General features: G+C 39.2%; 1 protein-coding gene across 2 annotated transcripts; it reads right to left on the reverse strand.

The window, feature by feature from the left end:
* Window positions 1-474: 474 nt before the first annotated feature.
* On the reverse strand, window positions 475-17,393 carry ZNF449 (zinc finger protein 449). 2 transcript variants are annotated; one of them, XM_059680473.1, is made up of 5 exons: window positions 17,267-17,393; window positions 14,710-15,155; window positions 12,361-12,553; window positions 3,780-3,893; window positions 475-3,587 (listed from the first exon to the last, which is right to left on the reverse strand). In XM_059680473.1, exons 2-5 carry the CDS (start codon window positions 15,061-15,063, stop codon window positions 2,704-2,706), a joined length of 1,545 nt encoding a protein of 514 aa, XP_059536456.1. In that variant the 5' UTR covers window positions 15,064-15,155; window positions 17,267-17,393; the 3' UTR covers window positions 475-2,703. The 2 variants fall into 2 exon arrangements, with proteins under 2 accessions (XP_059536456.1, XP_059536455.1); XM_059680472.1 differs by lacking the exon at window positions 17,267-17,393 and adding an exon at window positions 16,770-17,240.
* Between the last annotated feature and the right edge of the window lie 4,461 nt (window positions 17,394-21,854).

The raw sequence follows: 21,854 nt of genomic DNA on the forward strand, positions 1-21,854 counted from the left end.
AATAAAACACAATATGCTGGATATTCATTGAAAGCTTACACCGTGTAGGGCCTGAACAAAATATATTTCATTTAATCTTCATAGTACTTATAAGGTGGGTACTGTTTTTGACCTTCATACTGATTACAAGATAGGTACTGTATTTTTTGTACTGTATTTTGTACTTACTTTTGTGAAATAAAATTAGGGACACTCATACAATGTTCTATGATCTATTTTTCCAATAAATATTTCTCGTATTTCTTGATTCAGTGCCTCAAAATAAATAATGGATGTTCTATGAAGGGGAGGATGTAGCTCACATTATGACTACAACTAACCCTACTGGCTAAAATCGACTATATTAAATGCAGAGAGTAAAGTGATTCCAGCTTAGGCGCAGGAGTCAATTGTGGTGCCTGTTGCCACTGCTCATGGAAGCAGCTCTAAGTTGTGCAAACAATTAGTTTATGTGATTGAAGCAGAAAGAGCATATATATATTTCCACTTTATTAAAATATTGCATAGATACAGAGCAGTTGGGCACATCCATTCTAAGGCACTATTCTGGTTGGAATGCAATTCCACAAGAGAGAAAAGAGAAGCCATTACATTCAGTGTTTTTCATCTCTACATTCAGACTCCTCCCATGTTACATTTTATTGCTACTAGGATCTCAGTATTTAATCCCACATTTATAGCAGCGTCATACAGGGACTGGGGTGACAATAATTAAAGACACATCCTAGCTTTAGCACTTGATATGATTTGGCACTTAATACAAACTCTCTTGCATTCATCTCCATTTGTTTCCCAACTCTTGTTTAATTAAAGATATTATAAACTCTTTATGAACCTGACCCATGAATTAATTTCTTTACTAGTTTCCATTAAGCCTAGAACAGTACTAGTTAGGCACAACGTAGATACCCCCAAAGTATTTAAATATGACTTCCAAGAAGTTCAGTGGAATAGAAAAAATATACTTTCCCTAAATCTAGTTTAAGGAAAAGATGACTGGTATCTTCATAAAGGGAAAATACTTGAATGTCCTATTTTTTTGTATTTTTTAACAAGGAACTAGGCTGAATGAATATTTTCATGTATTAACAGCTTTAACTGACAAAGAATTCTTCCCTTGCTACAGGAGTTTGAGTCATTACTATGATTATATGAGAACATTTATATAAGTAGCAATGTGTATGTATGTGATTATAAGTAAAGTTCAAAGAGGTTGAGAATCACTGAGCAACTTATAAAGTATCTGAATTAGTGAGCCTCACCTCCTTAAAATATGTGTGTATGTTTATGTGTGTATTACATAAAAACATATGTGTAAAGAATTTTTCATAACACCCTTCAAATGACTGGAGATAACTAGGCTTGGGAGTAATAAGACTATATTGATAACTATAGAAATATATGTTAAAGGCATGTGTTCCAAGAGATATTTGCAGAATACTAGTTCTGTGGGTTATTACTTGGGTGTACATGAAAAAGGGTTCTAGGGTCAAAACATTGAGCCAACAGAGTTGCTTTTTTTTTGCCTTTACTGAAGGACCTATCAGAGATTCTCATATGCTGATATGCACTATGAATCTAGAAAGGGGAAACAGCAGGGATTCCCAACCTTATTTGCAAAATATCTTACAGAACTAAGTGTTCTATGACACACACTTAGGGAGACACTGAATTAAAGAATGAGTAATATTTGAATACCAAAGGATAGTAAAAAGCAATGGACACTGCCTGGCCAGCATAACTCAGTGGTTGAGCGTAGACCTATGAATCAGGAGGTCATGGTTTGATTCCTGGTCAGGGCACATGCCTGGGTTGCAGGCTCAATCCCCAGTGTGGGTCGTGCCGGAGGCAGCCAATCAATAAGTCTCTCTCATCATTGATGTTTCTAACTCTCTCTTTCCCTTCCTCTCTGAAATCAATTATTTATTTATTTATTTTAAAAAGCAATGGACACTGGCTCCTCAAATTAGTCAATCTAATTTGAATCAGGTTCTAATTATATGACTTCAACTGTCAAATGGATTCTTCCCCCTAGAGTTTATTCATTCAGTGAACAAAATAAACCATTAAATTAACAGCTCTAACAAACAGCCAAATAAGCAGATTAGCAAATTTGGCAAAATTCAAAGAGGTTAAAATCTTAATTTCTTAAACATAAATATTTTCAATGGAAATAACCCAGTTCTTATGAGGCAAATGAAATCCTCTTTATCCATATGTTCCTGACACGTTTTTATTTTGAACAAAATACACTGTCTCCTTTCTTGCCACTTGGAACACAAATAAAGCTTTAAACTAATATAACCACCTTTAATAATGACAGCAGAATAATTATGGTGCTGCTATAATATACCAGATAGACATGGTTATCCATTATATTGACCCTACCCTATATGTTTTATGCTTTCATCTATGATATGGTTGGCTTGGGACACAAACATTTTCATTTTCATTAAAAAGTAAGAGTTGTAAAGATAGAATACATCAAATCTAGTAAAGTCGTAAGAGTTGCAAGAATAGGTAGATACTCTAGAATTCACATGCCTTGGAAGATAGGTTTTTAATAGTAAAAAAAAAAAAAGAAAATCTGTTTCTATAAGCTCAAACAAAAAAGATTCTTCCAAGACAAACAGACTGCTTCAAGTTAAGATTTTTTTTTGAGTTAGTGCCAATTTCTGCATGACCTGTTTCCTTTAATAATTCTTAAAGAAGTCCTCTAAAGTGAGTGACTTGGTGCATAATAAGGCCTGCTCTCTGTCTGAAACTTTTAGAACAATGACTACATTTGTATGGCTTCTCCCCTGTATGAATTCTTAAATGGATAACAAGGCTTGGTCTCTGTCTAAAGCTTTTCCCACAATAATTACATTTAAAAGGTCTCTCTTCTGTGTGAGTTCTCTGGTGCAAAGTAAGAGCTGTCAGTCTACTAAAACTTTTCCCACAATTGTGACATCTATGAGGTTTTTCACCCGAATGAGTTTTCAGATGTCTTTTAAGACTTGATCCATGACAAAAGCTTTTCCCACACTCAAGGCATTTATAAGTCTCTTCTTCAGAATGGGTTCTCTGGTGCCCTATAAGGTGTGAACGCCGAGTGAATCGCTTTTTACACACAGTACATTCATAGGGTCTCTCCCCTGTATGAAGTCGTTGGTGTCTATAAAGGTCTGAACTACGAAGGAATCTTTTTCCACATTCAGGGCATTTATGAGGTTCCTCTCCTGAATGAATTCTCTGGTGCCCTGTAAGTTGTGATTTCCGGGCAAAACATTTTCCACACTGAGAACATCTGTGAGGTTTGTCTCCTGGACTCTTTTTCTTATGGGTTCTAGGGTTGAGAGGTTCTTCCAAGCTAGAGCTCTCAGGTTTCTCTCCTATAGAGGGATTCTGATGATCTACAAGTTTTGTCAAATCTGTCTGTAAATCCTCTGGGGGTTTTTCCCATTGATTTTCTAACTGTACATAGTCTTTTTGCAAAATGGGACCATGGTTAGCATTCTCCTCTAAAGTAACAAGAAATGGGTACATATTTTCCAGTTTTTTCTGCTTTGAAGTATCTTCTTCATTTTCTATCCCGATCTCAAAACCTAGGAGAAGAAGACAGAAACTCTAGATGTCACTGTGTCCCACAGAGAAAAGAACATGAAGGAAAATGAAGAGTTATAGTAAACCATCAGTAGGGATATAGAAATTACTAAATGGAAGCCAAAATTCTTTACCCTGATTAAGGATGAATTTTTCTTTTCTTTCTTCTCTAGTATCAATGAACAATTACTTACCTATCTTGGATTCAAGTAATTGTTTAATTTCTTTGGAATCTTGTAGCTCCTTCACCCACGCTTCTTCTCTTTGCTCCAATGGAAAGCTCACATCAAGCTTTGGGATTGAGTATCCTGGCCATTAGAAAGGTGAGAAGCATAATTGTTTGTGTTACTAACGGTTTTTCCAGAGTTCAGGCTGATATCTTGGACATACAGCCACTTAATATCTATTTCTACCTTAATTACTATTATTTCACCAGAATCTTGTACAAGAGTCTTTTAAAAGAAGAAAACAGAAAGGAGAGAGCATCCATTTTTGCTCAATTCAAAACTATTCTCCTCTAATCTATGGAAGGAGAGGTAATCAATTCTATGCTGAAATCACTGTCCGAAATTACTTCTGTATCTATGTTGGCATAGATTTAATTAGGTTAGAGCCAAAATATGAAGTACATCTTCATAAAGTTTTGGCATATTAAAACAGAAATGCTACTACTGAGTACCAAGTGAAGAGAGGTAAAAGTAGGAGTTATAAAACTGTTTACTGAAATAATTTCAGTTGAGATTTTCAAATTAAAATGGAAATTGAGCCCTAGCTGGTTTGGCTCAATGGATAGAGTATTGGCCTGTGGACTGAATGGTCCTGGGTTCGATTCCAGTCAAGGGCACACACCTTGGTTGCAGGCTCCTCCCTGGCCTGAGGCCCTGGTCTGGGCTCGTGCAGGAGGCAACAGATAGTGTTTCTCTCATATCGATTATTTCTCTCTGTCTTTCCCTCTCTCTTTCACTCTCTTAAAATCAACGGAAAAATATCCTTGGGTAAGGATTAAAAACAAAAGGAAATTGATATTTAAAAAAAAAAAAAAAAAAAAAAAAAAAGCCGAAACCGGTTTGGCTCAGTGGATAGAGCGTCGGCCTGCGGACTGAAGGGTCCCAGGTTCGATTCCGGTCAAGGGCATGTACCTGGGTTGCGGGCATGTCCCCAGTGGGAGATGTGCAGGAGGCAGCTGATCGATGTTTCTCTCTCATCGATGTTTCTCTCTATCTCTCTCCCTTTCTCTCTGTAAAAAATCAATAAAATATATTTAAAAAAAAAAAAGAATCGTATCCTATATTTAACATAACTGTCCTTCAAAAGTGAAGGAGAAATTAAGGCATTCCCAGATAAACCAAAGCTGAGGGTGTTCATTACCTCTAGACCTGATGTGAAAAAATGCTCAAGGGAGTCCTGCAGGATGAAATAAAAAGGATACTAGACAGTAACTTGAAACCACATGAAGAAATAAATATCTCAATAAACGTAAATAGGTGGGCAATTATAAAATCTAGTATTATTGTAACAATGATTTATAATTCCACTTTTTGTTTTCTACATGATTTAAATGACTAATACATTTTTTAAAACACAATTATTAGTCTAAGTCTAGTATTATGGTAACTTATTTGTAACTCACCATTTTATTTTCTATATAATTTAAGAGAATAATGCATTTAAAATAATTATTGGTTTGTTTTGGGGCACATATTCTATAAAGATGTAATTTTGTGACATCAACCACTGAAAAGAGTAGGGATGGAGCTGTAAAAAAGTGGAGTTTCTGGATGTTATGGTAATTAGGATGTTATAAATTCAAATTAGAGCATAACTTTAGGATGTTAAGTGTAATCTCCATGGAAACCACTTTGATTACAGATTAAAAGAAAACAGCCATACAATAAATGCAAAAATAAATGATAAAGGAATTTAAGCATTTTGATATAAAATAATCCACTAAACCCAAAAGACAGTAATGTAGAAAATAAGGAACAAAAAAGCTATTAAGACATATAGAAAACAAATAGCAAAATGATAGAAGTTCCTCCCCACTGGTAATATACAGGGTATCCCAAAAAATTTTACACACACTTTTACATCTGACAGCTCAATTTAAAAAATAAAATGTATTTTAATAAATACTGCCTTTATAATTATTCAAAGTGTGTATATACATTTTTGGGGATACCTTATATATCTAGTATATAGACCATATGTTAGGCCACAAATTACTCTCAATTGATTTCACAAGATAGATATACCACAACAGGATGAAGTTAGAAAACAATAACAGAAAGAAAATGGGGAAATTGACAAATATGTGAAAAATAAATAACATAGTTTTAAACTACCCATGGATCAAAGAAGAAATCACAGGGGAAATTAGAAAATACTTAGAGATAAATGAAAATGAAAACACAACATATCCAAACTTATGGGGCACAATGAATGCAGTGCTAAGGGGGAAATTTATAGCTATACAGGATGGAGCAAAAACAGGTTTATAGTTCATATGGAAAATAATTCAAAAATTAATAAATAATATAGGAATAAACTCTGTTTCATGAACTCACAACTATAAGCCTACTTTTGCCCCACCCTGTATATAAATACTTATATTAATAAACAAGAAAGACCCTAAAGCAACATAATTTTATAATTTATGGAACTAAGAAAAAAAAAAACTAAACCCAAAGCTGGCAGAAAGAAGGAAATATTAATGATTGAGTAGAGATAAATAAAATAGAGACTAGAAAAATAACAAAAAAATAAATGAAACCAAAAGCTGGTTTAAAAAAAAAAAATCAAAGTTGACAAACCTTTAGCTAAATGGACTAAGGAAAAAGAGAGAAGGCTCAAATTACTAAAATAAAAATGAAAGTAGGGGTATTAACAATGATTTTACATAACTAAAAAGAATTATAAGAGAGTACTATGAAAAATAGTATGTCAGGAAATTAGATAACCAAATGAAATGGACAAATTATTAGAAACACAAAACCTACCAAGACTAAATCATAAAGAAGCAAACATCTCAAGAGACCTAGAATTTAGCAAGGAGATTTCATCTGTAATCAAAAATCTCCTGATGAAGAATAGCTTGACCTAATGACTTCTCTGGTGGATTCTATTAAATATTTAGAGGAGAACTAATACCAATGCTTCTCAAATTAAAACAAACAAAAAAAAGTCAGAGGGAGAAACACTTCCTAACTCATTCTGTGAGTCCAGCATTACCATGGTATCAAAGCTTGAAAAAGACACTATAAGAAAACTAAAAACAATATTCCTTATGAACACCGATGCAAAAATCCTGAATAAAATATTAGCAAATTGAATTCAGCAGTAAAGCCAATCATATATAGTATACTATATATATATTTTTTATTGATTTCAGAGAGGAAGGGAGAGGGAGAGGTAGAAACATCAGTGAGAGGGAATCATTGATCGACTGCCTCCTGCACGCCCCACACTGGGAATGGAGCCCGCAACCTGAGCATGTGCCCTGACCAGGAATCAAACTGTGACTTCCTGGTTTATAGGTTGATGCTCAACCACTGAGCCATGCCCGGCCGTGCATGGCTCAGCAGTATATTTAAAGGAATATACAGATTTCCAGTCAGGATGACAACATAGGTAAATACGGAACTCAAATCCTCCCACAACCACATCAAAATTATAACAACTACAGAAAAACCATCAGTCAGAACTACCTAAAATCTAGCTAAATGGAAGTCTTATAACTAGGGATTTAAAGAAGCCACATCGATACTGGTTGGTATGAGGGGCAGAGACAAGGAATGGGCTGCTCCCACACCCACGTGTGGCACTTTAAAACTGGGAGGGATATCTCAGCTGCAGAGGTCCTCCCTGAGGAGCAAGGGGTCTCAACCCCACAACAGGCCTCCAAGCCTAGGGGTTCCAGACCCAGGCAAAGGAGACCCCATAACTTCTGGCTGTAAAAACCAGTGGAGATTGTGGCTGAGATGGAGGGATGATGGAGTCCCAGGCAGTTCCTCCTAAGGGGTCTACACACAGATTTACTGGGACTCACCCCCCGCCCCTGACACAGCATCTTGAATGGAAATAGGGGTATACTGGGAGGAAATGAAATGTCTGGTTTGGGGGCAGCTTTCTGTCAGACAGAAGTGTTGGAAGAGGCCATTGCTCCTTTTCTTTTTTTGTTAATCTTCCCCTGAGGATATGTTTTCAATTGATTTTCAGAGAGAGTGGAAGGGAAGGAGGGCAGGGGGGAAGGGTAGGGGTTGGGGGGGGGGGGGAGAGAGAGAGAAACATCAATGTGAGAGGCACATCAATTGGTTGTCTCCTGCACATGACCTTTAAATCTGTAGTTATCATGTCAGAAATGAAGGATACACTACCTGAAATGAAGAATAATTTACAGGGAGTCAACAGTAGAGTAGATGAAGCCAAGAATCAAATCAGTGATTTGGAATAGAAGGAAGCAAAAAACACCCAATCAGAACAGCAAGGGAAAAAAAGAATCCAAAAAAATGAAGATAGTGTAAAGAGCCTCTGGGACAATTTCAAGGTATAGACATTTGCATCATGAGGGTGCCAGAAGGAGGAGAGAGCAAGAAATTGAAAACCTATTTGAAAGAATAATGATAGAAAACTTGCCTAACCTGGTGAAGGAAATAGATATACAAGCCCAGTAAGCACAGGGAGTCAGAAACAAGATGAACCCAAGGAGGCCCACACCAAGACACATCATACTTAAAATGCAAAAGGTTAAAGACAAAGAGAAATTCTTAATAGCAGCAAGATAAAAGCAGTTAGTTACCTACAAGGGAGCTCCCATAAAACTGTCAGCTGATTTATCAACAGAAACTTTGCAGGCTAGAAGTGATTGGCAAGAAATATTCAGTGATGAAAAGCAAGGACCTACAACCAAGATTACTCTACTCGGAAAGCTATCACTTAGAATCAGAGGACATATATAGAGCTTTCCAGACAACAAAAAGCTAAAGTTCATCACCACCAAACCAGTATTACATGAAATGTTAAAGGGTCTTCTTTAAAAAGAAGAATTTTTAAAAAGATCAAAATATGAACAATAAAATAGCAATAAATACATATCTATCAACAACCTAATCTAAAAAATAAACAAAATGAATAAACAGAACAGAAATAGATTCATATACAGAGAACATTTTGATGGTTGCCAGGTTGGAGGGAGGCTGAGAAGATGGGTGAAAAAGGTGAAGGGATTAAGAAGTACAAATTGGTTGTTACAGAATAGTCACTGTGATGTACAGCATAGGGAATATAGTCAATATTCTAAAATTATTATATTAGATAGGTATGAGATTTATCAGGATGAACACTTGCTAAGTTATATAATGTCCTGAAACTAATATAATATTGTATGTCAACTATAATTGAAAATAAAAAATGATCATACACCATGACCAAGTTGTATTTGTTCTTGGAATATAAAGATGTTTCAACATATGAAAATCAATCAGTGTAATGCACCACATTAACATAATGAAAAAAACCACATAATCATCTCTATTGATGCAGAAAAAGCATTAAACAAAATTCAACACCTTTAATGATAAAAACATTCAACAAAATAGGAACAGAAGGACATTACCTCCTCATAATAAAAGGCATATATGAAAAACACACAGGGAACATCATACTCAATTGTGAAAGACTGAAAGCTTTTTCTTTTAGGTTAGGAAGAAGGTATGGATGCCCACTTTGGCCACTTCTATTAAACTCAGTAGTGGAAGTTGTAGGCAGAGCAATTAGGCAAGAAAAAGAAGTAAAAGGCACTCAAAATGTAAAGGAAGAAGTAAAATAATCTCTACTAGTAGATTATATGATCTAATGGAAATCCTAAAGATTCTATTTAAAAACTATTCTAATGAATTCAGCAACATAACAGGATACAAAATAAACATGCAAAAATTAGTTCCATTGCTATAAACTAACAATGAACAATTCTGGAAATTATGAAAACAATTCAATTTATAACAGCACCAAAAAGAATAAAACAGTAACTAATTTAAACAAGTAGATGAAAAATGTACAATGAAAATTATAAAACAATGGTAAAAGAAATTAAAGAAAACATAAATGGAAATACATTCCACATTCATGGATTAGAAGATTTAATATTGTTAAGATGTTAACACTATCCAAAATGGTCTATAGGGTCAATGTAATCTGTCAAAATCCAAGTGAGATTTTTTTGCAGAAAAAGAAAAACCCATTTTAAAATTCATATGGAACCTCCAGGGACCTCAAATAGACAAAACACTATTGAAAAGAAAGAACAAAATTAGAGGATTCACATTTCCTGACTTCAAAAATTTACTACAAAGTTACAGTAATCAAAACAGTTTGGTACTGACATAAAGTTAGACTTACAGACAAATGTAATAGAATAGAGAGCCCAGAAGGAAACCATCAAATATATGGTCAAATGACTTTTAACAAAGATACCAAGATCATTAAATGGAGAAAAGACAATCTTTCCAAGAAATGGTGCTGGAAAACTGAATATGCACACACACACACACACACACACACACACAAAAATAAAGTTGGACTTTTACCTAACACCATATGCAAAAAATTAGCTCAATATGGATCAAAAACCTAAAAGTAAGGCCTTAGAAGAACATAAGGCAAAAGTTTAATGGCATTTCATTTGGCAATGTTTTCTTGGATATGACAAGAAAAGCATAGGCAATAAAAGAAAAAGTAGACATAGTACTTCATGAAAAATTTAAACATTTGTTCATCTAAAGACAGTGTCAACAGAGTAAAAAAGCCCACAGAATGCAAAAAGTATTTACAAATCATATATTTGATAAGGGATTAATACCCATAATATAGAGAACTTCAAAATTCAACAAAGAAAGCTAAACAACCCAATTTAAAAATGTGCAAAGGACTGAATAGACATTCTTAAGCAAAAAACAAAAACACCCCAAAAACTCACAGACACAGACAACAGTATGGTGATTACCAGAAAGAAAGGGGGATGGGGAGAGTAGAAGAGGGTAAAGGGCAGATAAATGGTGATGGAAGGAGACTTGACTTTGGGTTGTGCACACAATACAATGTAAAGATGATGTCGTATAGAATTGTACACTTGAAACCTATGTAATTTTATTAACCAATGTCACACCAATAAATTCAATATAAATGTAAAACAACAAAAACTAAATAAAGTGTGTTCATCCAGACTGGTAAAAAAAAAAAAAAAAAGATATATCCATGGTCAAAAATCACATGAAAAGATGTTCAACGTCACTAATCATTTAGAAAATGCAAATCAAAACTATAATTAGTCCTGGCCACGTGGTTCAGTTGGTTGGAGCATTGTCCCATACACTAAAAGGTTGCAGGTTGCCTCAGCTGGTTTGGCTCAGTGAATAGAGCATCGGCCTGCAGACTGAAGGGTCCCAGGTTCGATTCCAGTCAAGGGCACATGCCTGGCTTGCGGGCTCGATCCCCAGTGTGGGGCATGCAGGAGGCAGCCAATCAATGATTCTCTCTCATCATTGATGTTTCTATCTCTCTCTCCCTCTCCCTATCTCTCTAAAATCAATAAAAATATATTTTAAAAACTTTTTTTAAAAATAAAAGGTTGTGGGTTCGATTCCCAGATAGGGCACATACGTAGGTTGTGAGTTTGATACCCCGGTCAGGGTGTGTAAGGAAGGCAACTGATAGACGTTTCTCACATCAATGTTTCTCTCTTTCTCCCTTTCTCTCTCTCTCTAAAAGTCAATAAAAAAAAAACACATATGCTTGGGTGAGGATTAAAAAACCCCACAAAACTACAATGAGATACCACCTGACACCCATAGGAATGCTACTATAAAAAAAACAACAACAAAAAACAACCAACAACCAGAAAATAACAAGTGTTAGCAAGAATGTGGAGAAATTGGAAAGCTTGTGCACTGTTAGTGGGAATGTAAAATGGTACATCCACTGTGGAAAACAGTATGATGGTTCCTCAAAAGTTTAAAAATAGAATAACCATATGATCAAGCAATTCCACTTCTGGTTATATACCCAAAAGAAGTAAAGGCAGGGTCTCAAAGAGATTTATACCCATACTCAGGGAAGCATTACTCATGACAGCTAAAACATAGAAGCAACCCAATATACATTTATGAAAATATGGATATATTAAATACAATATATATATATGCACAATGGAATATTATTCAACTTTTAAAAGAATAGAAATTCTGACATATACTACAACATGAATGAACCTTGAGGACATTACACTAAGTGAAATGAGCCAGTCTCTAAAAGACAAATACTATACGATTCCATTTATATGAGGTACATAGAGTAGTCAAATTCATAGAGACAAAAATTTAAATGGTCATTCAGGGATTGGGGGGAGGTGGAAATGAGAAGTTATTGTGTAAATGGGTACAAAGTTTAAGTTTTACAAGATGAAAATAGTTGTAGACATGGGTAATGGTGATGGTTTCGCAACATTATAAATATATTCATTACCACTGAAGTGTACGTGCAAAAATGGGTAAGAAGTTAATATATGATTATGTTTATTGCACTAAAAAAAAAGTGAAAAATAAACTTCTTGAATCCCAATCAATCTAACGTGTTTTGTGGCTGGCTATTCCCAGAGAGACATTTCCACACTTACTCTTTATCCATTTTCATCCCTTATTCCGTGTTTCTAACCAAACCAAACCCTGGATAGCTCCTGAGTTCTCAAAAAGAAATCAAGGAAAGGAAATAAAATCTTTGGCTTACCAGGGTCCAGAAAGGACTGGCCTTCCCCAGCAGCACCATAGCTCAGTTCCTGTGGGATCCACGCATCTGCAACCGGGGCCTCGGGGACAGGTCCCATTGCTTGGAGTGGGGGTACTTCCACGTGGATGTTTGGTGGTATGTCTGCCATTCCAACTGCTGCAAGGTCTTCCAAGAGTATTTCCTGCCTATCAATCTGGGGAAAATGCCAGAACCCATCACTCTAATATCTAGACCATCAGTGCCCAGGAGCAATATAATGCAAGCCAACAAAGTCATTTTAAATTTTCCAGTGGTCATATGAAAAAAAATAAAAGAAATACTAATATAATAATATGCATTAACAAAATATACATATATAACATAACACAATTTCATAATGTAATCAGTATGAATTATTAATAATATATTTCACCTACTTTATTTTTCACCTTAAGTCTTCTGAAAGTGGTGTGCATTTTATACTTACAGCATATCCCAATTTGGACTAGCCAAATTTCTAGTGCTCAAGAACCACCTTTGGCTGGTGCCTATCATACTGGCAATGCAGGATTAGACTGCACGAAGACAAAATTTCATGTGGTAAGCCAAACAAGGAGACACAGAAAGGAAGGGAAACTATAAACAATTCTATCCTAGGGTCAGGAAACTTTGGAAGAATCCTGTTCATGCAGGCTAACTACAGAATCCCATCAACACACAAGACTCCAGTGCCACTAATGCCTAAGTAGAAGCACTTTCTCCCTTCTCCAAAGATGCTGCCGTGTTCAGCTATAGCAGTGATGGCAAACCTACATCATAGGCAGTGATGGCGAACATATGACACGCGTGTCAGAGGTGACACGTGAACTCATTTTTTTGGTTGATTTTTCTTTGTTAAATGGCATTTAAATATATAATATAAATATCAAAAATATAAATCTTTGTTTTACTATGGTTGCAAATATCGAAAAATTTCTATATGTGACAAGGCACCAGAGTTAAGTTAGGGTTTTTCAAAATGCTGACACACCGAGTTCTAAAGGTTCGCCGTCACTGAGCTATAGCAAGCCCCAAACAGGTTTTACTAGGTGGTTCTGAAAGAGGGTAGGGCCAGCACCCCCAGGAGATATTTTAGATATTGTAGTAGGTGGTGGCTATCAGAATTTAGTGGGCAGAGGTGGGAGTATAGATAATGCCAGGTAGCGCAGTTAGAGTGTTGTCCCAATACACCAAGGTTGTGGGTTTGATGCCTGGTCAAGGCACATACAGGAATCAACACAATAGCCCTAGCTGGTTTGGCTCAGTATATAGAGCATTGGCCTGTGGAATGAAGGGTCCTGGGTTTGATTCCAGTCAAGGGCACATGCCCAGGTTGCAGGCTCAATCCCCAATAGGGGGACATGTAGGAGGCAGCCGATCCACGGTTCTCTCTCATCATTGATGTTAGTGGGCAGAGATGGGAGTATAGATAATGTACACAGTGCAGAATTGTTCCAGGTCCTTACCAACATTGGAGTGCCCCCCTCAAATATTCATATAGGTAAAAAGAACCTGTCAAGAACCTCACCTTGCTGGTCATATAATCACAAAATATTTTTGCAAATTTTAGCATGACTTAACTTTTCTAGGAAAGCCATAATTTGAAAATCAAAGAAATACTATACTAATTGTTCAGATTCACCAAAGTCGTTTGTCACTTTGGAAAATCACATGACCAGCAGCAACACCATTCATAGTGTTTGAGTTATATTGGTCTGAATTTCTGCTTGTTGCCTTCACAGCTAATCTGTGCAGTGAGGCAAGCATCTGACTTCATGAGATTTTCTGTTACGCTCAAGCCCAGACATGTGAATGCTGAAATGTCCATTAGTTTATAAGACACTATGTTCCTTTTCTTTTATATTACTTCTAAACCCTACTTGACTTATGGTTGACAGACCTTTTTGGAAAGAACCAGATAGTAAAGATTTTAGGCTTTCTGGGTTGTGTTGGTCTGTTGCCTATTCTTTTTCAAAAAAAACAACACTTTGAAAAAGTAATAACCGTTATTAGCTCATGGGCTGTATAAAAACAGGCCTTGGGCTGTTTTTGGCTCACAAACCACAGAGCACATTATATGATGGTTTTGATTTTGTGTATATAAGTAGATTACACTATCTATAGGACAGTAAAAGAGGCACAACCAAATATTTAAGGAGTTTGGTTTAACAGTTGAGGATCACTGACCCATTTGCTGATTCCAACAAAAGGAAAATATAAAAATCACTGCAGGGAGGTCCTAGGACAAAAAGACAAAATGGCTGATCTAGTACCAGATGTGTCTGCTACTTCTTTTAGTATAATTACCCAGATCCCAAACTCTTTTCTTACCTGTGGCTCTGGTATCTCAAGTTCTCTCTGTAAGTCTTCTATCAGTGACACAACTCTTTCTCTATTATCTGGGCAATGTTCCCTCACCCAGGTCTCTATCTCTGTGGGCAAAATTGTTAGGAATTGCTCCAACACTAGAAGCTCCAGGATTTGCTCCTTAGAACGCAGCTTTGGCTTCAGCCATTGACAGCAAAGCTCCCAAAGTTTGTTGAAAGCTTCATGAGGCCCGGCTGCTTCTTTGTACTGGAACTGCCTAAAGCGCTGACGGAAGACTTCAGAGTCAGTATCATACTCTTGAAACACTGAGCCCTGATTCAAGGAGGCCTGGATTGCACAACCCAGGGCAACAGCCATTGCCCCCTTCCTGCAGTGTCCAATTTATCTGGGCCTAAAGTCTCAGACTCCAATTTGTTTCTTTGTATATTTCTTGAGTGGAGGATCTAAAGCTGAGGAAAGGTCAAAGGAGAAAGGAGAAAGAGCAGTGGTTAACAGGGCATTCTTATCTCCCTTAATCGCTTGCTTTTCAGCAAAGTTCTAAAGTAGCAGATTGTAATAGTTTCATTGGTTTTGAAAATCTGATGAAAGCAATGGACTCACTTCCTAGAAAAATACACATAACACTTCAAATTCTGCATCCAGTTTCAAAAAGTTCACTAAAACTTCAAGACCATCCATGGGCCCTCTAGAATTGTTCTGTCCAATATGGTAGACTATAGTCTCATGTGGCAGTTTAAGTTTAAATTATTTAAATATAAAAATTCAATTTCCTATTCATATTATTCACATTTCAAATGCTTAGTAGACACTGTTGCAGGAAGTTCTATTGAACAGCTCTTTTCTAGAATTCCTGGACCCAGAGCTAAGAATCTCTTCCCTTAAATTAACCCCTATACATCTGGTGGCCTATATCTCCACTCATAGTCTAATAACAATTTTCTTGTGTTTCTGAATATAAGTAAGCCAAAGAAGAAATACGAGGGAGCAGTACTTACAATAGAGGTGAGTAAACCTGAAAGTTCACCTAGCTTTGAGTAACCCTCAGTCACCTTCAATCACCGGCATCTTAGGAGAGCCATGCCTTGCAAAGGCAGCTACTCATCAATCCCTCATTCTTCTCCATTTCAGGTATGTGTAGTTCAGCCAACATCACCATGAACCACATCATGCAATGCATTCCAAGTGGCTTTCTCATGAGAAAAATACACTACACCGGGCAGGCCATCAGGAAATCTGGTCTGCGTTAATAATGAAGGACAGTTATCATGTTCAACATGCTAAGTGCCAGGTGCTGTTCCAAGCCATGTATGTGTGTGTGTGTGTGTGTGTGTGTGTGTGTGTGTGTGTGTATTAATTCATTTAGTTCTCATCCAATGTTAGGAGGTGGGTACTAGTATTATACCCTGAATACAGATGTGGGCACTGAGGTTTGAGGCTTCAGAGAACTGAATAACATGTCCCAGGACCCATAGCAAATGCCAGAGAGAAATGGTGATGAGGTTAGAAACTATAAACTCCTGCAATACTCATGTCTAAAAACATCCAAATGTCCTTAGTGCAATCTCCAAGGTCACATAGGTGGTAACATACATGTCTCCAAAGGTGTGAAGACTGGTACCTGCCAGTGTGCTATGGGTCCTCTCTGAATTTACCCACAGCTCACATACCTGTCTTCTTTCCTGGACGCGATCAAGGGGAAAACAAAAAAAAAAACAACCAAAACCCCGAATCTCTTCCTGCCTGGTCATTCAAAAGCTTCACTCTGTTTCCATTTCATCCCTGGGCTAGTTTCTTAAATGACATCCAGCGCCTCTTTGTAGCATCCTCTTCATAAAATTGCTTTTGAGGGATCCAACTGGATGGAAAGGGAACAGCAATATGCCCGGCCCAGAGACAGCTCTGCTCGCGAGAACTCGTTGCTAGAAAGCTTCTATTCCCCGTGTAGGTACCTAAGGGTCGCTGGAGGGCATCCAGGAACCCTGGCGGTTTAGTCTGGGGACCCACCTTTCGTGTACTCCAGCCTCACAGCTAGGCAGCTCTTCCCTTACTGACCCAAACCTTACCCCACGTCTCCCACGGAATTGACCCTCCGGGTTTCCTCCCATCGGCCCTTCCGGATGAAAACTCCACTTCCCCTCGGGGCTGATGGCTTCTCTCCAAACCGTCCGGAATGAGCCAGCGCTCACCGGGCCGTGGATAGAGAGGTGTACGGAAAGAGGCACTGGGAGTCGTGAAAAGAGGGCACTAGGGGAAATGATAGGAGGACAAATCCCTAAATGTCTAAAAGCCGGTTTAAAATCGAATGCTGGTGGCAAGGGCGCGGCCCCAGCGCTCTTCCAGGCGTAGATGTCTCGCTTCCTGGAGGGGCGACGCCAGCCCCAGAGGACCCCCGGGAAGGCCCGGCCGGGTTTCAAGGAACGGCAGCGGGGATCCAGGCGGGACAGGGGCCCGCCACCAGGTCAGGCCTGGAGGCTGCAAATATTTGTAGCCCAAACGGGAAGGGAGCCCCACTCCCCGCGCCCCAGGGACAGCCACGCCCTCCGGACGCACCCGGACTCACCGCCTGGGCGCCCACGGCTCTCCCAGCTCGCTTGGTGCAGTACCCAGTGCGCAGGCGTGGGGCCACGCAGCGGACTGCAACTCCCAGCAGGCCGCAGGCTACCCTTCCCTGCGGGTGGGGGGCTGGAAAGAAGATTGCTGACGTTAGAGGGGCTGGAGCTTTTCTTTGGAAGGGATTCCATTTCCGGTCTTAGAGGCTTCTAAGTCCCAGGGGTTTGGGTGGGGCCTGTCATGTTCTTGATCCTAGCCAGGGCTTCTCTCCCATCAGCTCAAGAATACTAGGAGCGGTTGGGAATGTAAACCAAAATAAATTTTAGACTGTAATAAAGAATAAAAGGCTTTTATTTGCCCCAAAAGGAGCTGCAGCTCAGGAGACACAGATTTAGGTAGCAACTTCTATTTTGCTCCACTGAGGCAAAGGGGAGGCTGTCTTTTATAGTGCAAGTTCTTGCTCAGGTTCTCAATTATGTCTGCTTTATGTAAATGAAGTATCCAAATATGAAGTTCTGAATGGATAAGGCAGTTCTCAGTCCAACAGAGGAAAGAGGAAACCAGTGTTTCCCTGTAGTGGTTGACTGAGATAAACAAACCAAGCAATGTGCTAGAAGCTCAGAGTTCAGTCTGAACTCCCCTGGGGAAGCCCCTGTCAGCAAATAGCTGGTAAGCTCTTATTATTTGTTAAATTTGGGCTCTGGGTTGACCATGGGAAGTTCATCTCAGCAGATAAATTCCTTCTTGGAGTCCACATTGCCCTCCTGTAAATCTGTTATGATGTGGCCAGTGATTCTCAAACCTCTATATGTAGGATGAATTTCTAGGGAGAGTTTGTTAAAAAATTATATTTCTGGGACCCATCCCAACACTCTGAGGCACTGGATCTCGCCATAGCTCTAGAATTCACAGTACTGGATGACACTCCAACCAACCGAGCCACACCAACCAGGGCTAGAATTCCCATTTTAATAAGTTTTCTTTGTGACTCTATTCTTTAGCTCATAGCTCATAATGGCCTTTATCTAACTTTGTATTTTCTTCTCTTAAAGACCAGAGCTTCCACCTATCTAACCCTTCTATTCCTCTCACCTTTCAGCTACCACCAGAGGGTTCATAGGTTTTGAGGTTTGCCTGATGCCCCACCTCTATTGTCTTCCAATTGGTTCCTTGCTGGTCCCACTCCTGGAGTCAGATTTTTCTGTCTGGGTGGTCAGTGGTGAGTTTTAGGGCAGTCAGATGCTATGTTGTCATTTGGTAAAGTTGTCATCACTTTGGTTTGGAGCCGGTACTATTGGTTTTTGGACACCAAACTTTATTTCTGGTACTTCCTGTGTGAGAGCAGCATCCAGTCCTGCATGGGTTTGAGACAGAGAGTAGAGAGCTGTCTGCCATTGTGTCTTTCCATGGCAGGTGCATCACCTCTCTGAACCCACAGAAACCAAAGTATTGGAGACAGCTCCACTAGGGATAGAGTTGTGTTTATGGGCTGGGACATGAAGCCTCAGCAACGCTGATTCCTGCACATGCTGTTTATTGTTGCAAGAAGTGCTAGGGGAAACTTAGCCTGCAGTTGAGGTTGATTTCAAGGCCAAAATGGTCCAGGAGTCTTAAAATGGCCTGACCTGGGCTCCCAGAAGCAAAAAGGGCTCCTGATTGTGAAACTGAAGATATTCCTGCACCTGGAGCCAAGAGCTGTTTCTGCTGACCAAAGATCCAGCATGAAAGCTTCCTATCTGCACTTCTGTGGGTTCTGACGTTGGCCCCTGGAGAAACCCTTAGGTGGCTCCTGGAGCTTTGCCATGGGTCGGTGGCTTTGGCCTGAGATGCACACAATGAAGCAGATCTTAGAGCTTCTGATGTTGGAGCAGTTTCTGACCTTCCTGTCCCAGGAGAGCCATAGCAGGGTGCAGAGCTGTAAAGAAGCTGTGACTCTTAGAGTATGTGCAGAGAGAGCTTGTGAGACTGAGGGAATAGATGAGGGAGAAAGAGGTTTCACCTGTGGTTGGTTGGGCCCAAAGCCTGTGACATCACAGACTCTCACTTCCCCACTCAGATTGTCTTGATTGCCCTGAGTAGACCTTACATGGCCAAGTGACATTTTATAGTTTATTATGGAACTTTCATTCTCCAGATTTCCCACCAAGCACACAGAGTGAATAGTAAAGGGTGCCTGTTTCCATGGAGAGTCAGAGTTGCTGCTGCAATAGTTAGTGTTAGCTCTGGAGTTAGATCAAAGGGGTTCAAGTCCTGTCTCTGCTGGCTGCCCACTAGCTATGTGACTTTTGGCAAGTTACTATTCCTCCTTGGGACTCAATTTTCCCCTTGGTAAAATGGCTTCCGGGATTATTTTGAGGATTAGAGGGAGAGAGTAGCCTGTCTATTTTGATCACACTTCTGGAAGGTAGTGCTTAAAATTGTTAGCTATTGTTATATTAAGGTCAGCAGTCTGGTCTCATCTGCAGAGCTGGGTCTTAATGGTGAACATGGGAAAAACAGTTTGGCACTGAGGCTTTGAGGTCAGTGCCCCCAGGTCTCCCCAATTTAGCTTATCCAGAAGTGAGGAATGGCAGTATTTGGGAAAGGTGGAGAGTGAAAGAGGAATGAAGTACATCAGGAGATCTACAGGGTAAAGTGTGTACTGGCAAGGACCCTTTCTCCATACTCTCCACATACAATCACCTATACACATTTTTGCTCGTGGGCATGGTGTCAAAAACCCCTTCTAGTTTAAACCATCCTTTTATCTTCTTGGGTCCAACTGGTTTCCTGTTGAAGGTTTACCCTCAGATTCCCTTAATAATCTCCCTTTCTATTGGGCCCTGTTATGATGATGAGTGACAGCAGGTTGGCTCCAGGTTGCAAATAATGGGCTGGGCCCTAGCTGGTTTGGCTCAGTGGATAGAGCATCGGCCTGCAGACTGAAGGGTCCCAGGTTCGATTCCAGGTTGGGGACTCAATCCCCAGTAGGGGGCGTGCAGGAGGCAGTCAATCAGTGATTCTCTCTCATTGATGTTTCTCCCTTCCTCTCTTTGAAATCAACAAAAATATATTTAAAAAAAATAATGGGCTGGGAATAGAAGTGCTTTTGGAAAAGACTTTGCCTCAGGAAACTGCATGAAAATTACTGAGCTTCAAGCTGGAGCCCAGGGACACTCAGGGAAGCTGTGAATTCTAGAGTAGTTGCTACTCCTTGCTCACTAGGTCCAATCAGCTTATCATCATTAATGTAATAGAACTTTGAGATGTCTTGTAGAAGGGAAGATTGATCAAGATCTTCACAGACTAAATTATGACATAGGGCTGGGGAGTTGATATATTGCCGGGGTCCTGCCCCAGCAGGTCCAGGGGTCCCCAAAGGTGTGGATGGAGTCAGCAAAGAAGGAGGGACATGGAGACAGTGTTCAGTTGATCAGCAGCCTAGCCAGGATCTCCAGCCAAGTTCTGGTCTGGATCTCCAGAGAGGTTCTGCTTTGGATCTCCAGCCAGGTTCTGTGTCCATGTTCTCTTGCTAGGTTCTCAAGCCAGGTTCTGTCCAGGTTCTCCAGCCAGGTTCAGTCACCAGGTTCTAGTCAGGTTCTCTTGCCATGTTCTATCCAGGTTCCATAGCCAGGTTCTGTCTCTAGGTTCTTTGGCCAGGTTCAGTAGCCAGCATCTCCAGCCAAGTTCTGTCTGGTTATGTTGTTTCTGTTGTCTTGTTACATCTGAATTTATACCAGTTGATTCCAATCCTATCAATCTCTATTCCAAAGGTTAGGGCATTTCTTATCTCCATTCTAGGGAGTAAAGATTATGTAGCTTAAGCATGATTGTTCATAGTTAAAGTGATTAATTACCCGCCTGGCACTTAGTTAAGAGGTTTTATTCCCTCCCTAACTTCAGGGGAAAATCCCTACCTGGGGAAACAACCTTTCTCAGAGACCTTGGTTAAAACACATAGTGCCAAGAAGGTGAGCAAACATATTAAGAACAGTATGCCATATATGCCAGGTCCCGTGAAACAGCAAGCATGGACCGGCTCCCGGCAATATATCTCTGATGTAGGACAGTGAAGATGTAAGTATTACTGGCCTTGCCAGCTCAAAGCAAACTGCTTCTGGTGGTTATACAAACAGTTAGTGAGAAAAAAGCATTTGCAAGATCAATAGCTGCATAACAAGTACCAGGGTATGTGTTCATTTGCTCAAGTAATAAAATCAGATCTACAATAGTAGTTGCAATTAGAGTCACTGCCTGGCTAAGTTTATAATAAACTACTGTCATCCTCCAAGATCCATCTCTTTTCTACACAGGCTAAGTAAGCGAGTTGAATGAGGATGTAGTGGGAATCACCATCTCTGCATGTTTCTGGTTCTAAATGGCATCACTAGACTCAGAAATACCTCCAGGAATGTGGTATTGCCTTTGGTTTACTATTTTCTTAGGTAAAGGAAATTCTAGTGGTTTCCACTTGGCCTTTCTCACCATAATATCTTTCACCCCACAGGCCAGGGAACCAATGTGGGCATTCTGCCAGTTACTGAGCATATCTATTCCAATTATACATTCTGGAATTGGGGAAATAACCATTGGATGAGTTTAGATACTTAATGGACCCC

This window comes from Myotis daubentonii, chromosome X (assembly GCF_963259705.1).
Source record: "Myotis daubentonii chromosome X, mMyoDau2.1, whole genome shotgun sequence".
Classification (NCBI taxonomy): domain Eukaryota; kingdom Metazoa; phylum Chordata; class Mammalia; order Chiroptera; family Vespertilionidae; genus Myotis; species Myotis daubentonii.

What these genes read in the sequence shown, in the direction of transcription:
- ZNF449 (XM_059680473.1), bottom strand. Translation starts at nt 15,063, where the DNA reads ATGGCTGTTGCCCTGGGTTGTGCAATCCAGGCCTCCTTGAATCAGGGC. An exon ending in TTGAGATACCAGAGCCACAG is followed by an intron (nt 12,554 to 14,709) that starts GTAAGAAAAGAG and finishes CATTTTCCCCAG; the next exon opens with ATTGATAGGCAGGAAATACT. An exon ending in CCAGTCCTTTCTGGACCCTG is followed by an intron (nt 3,894 to 12,360) that starts GTAAGCCAAAGA and finishes TCTAATGGCCAG; the next exon opens with GATACTCAATCCCAAAGCTT.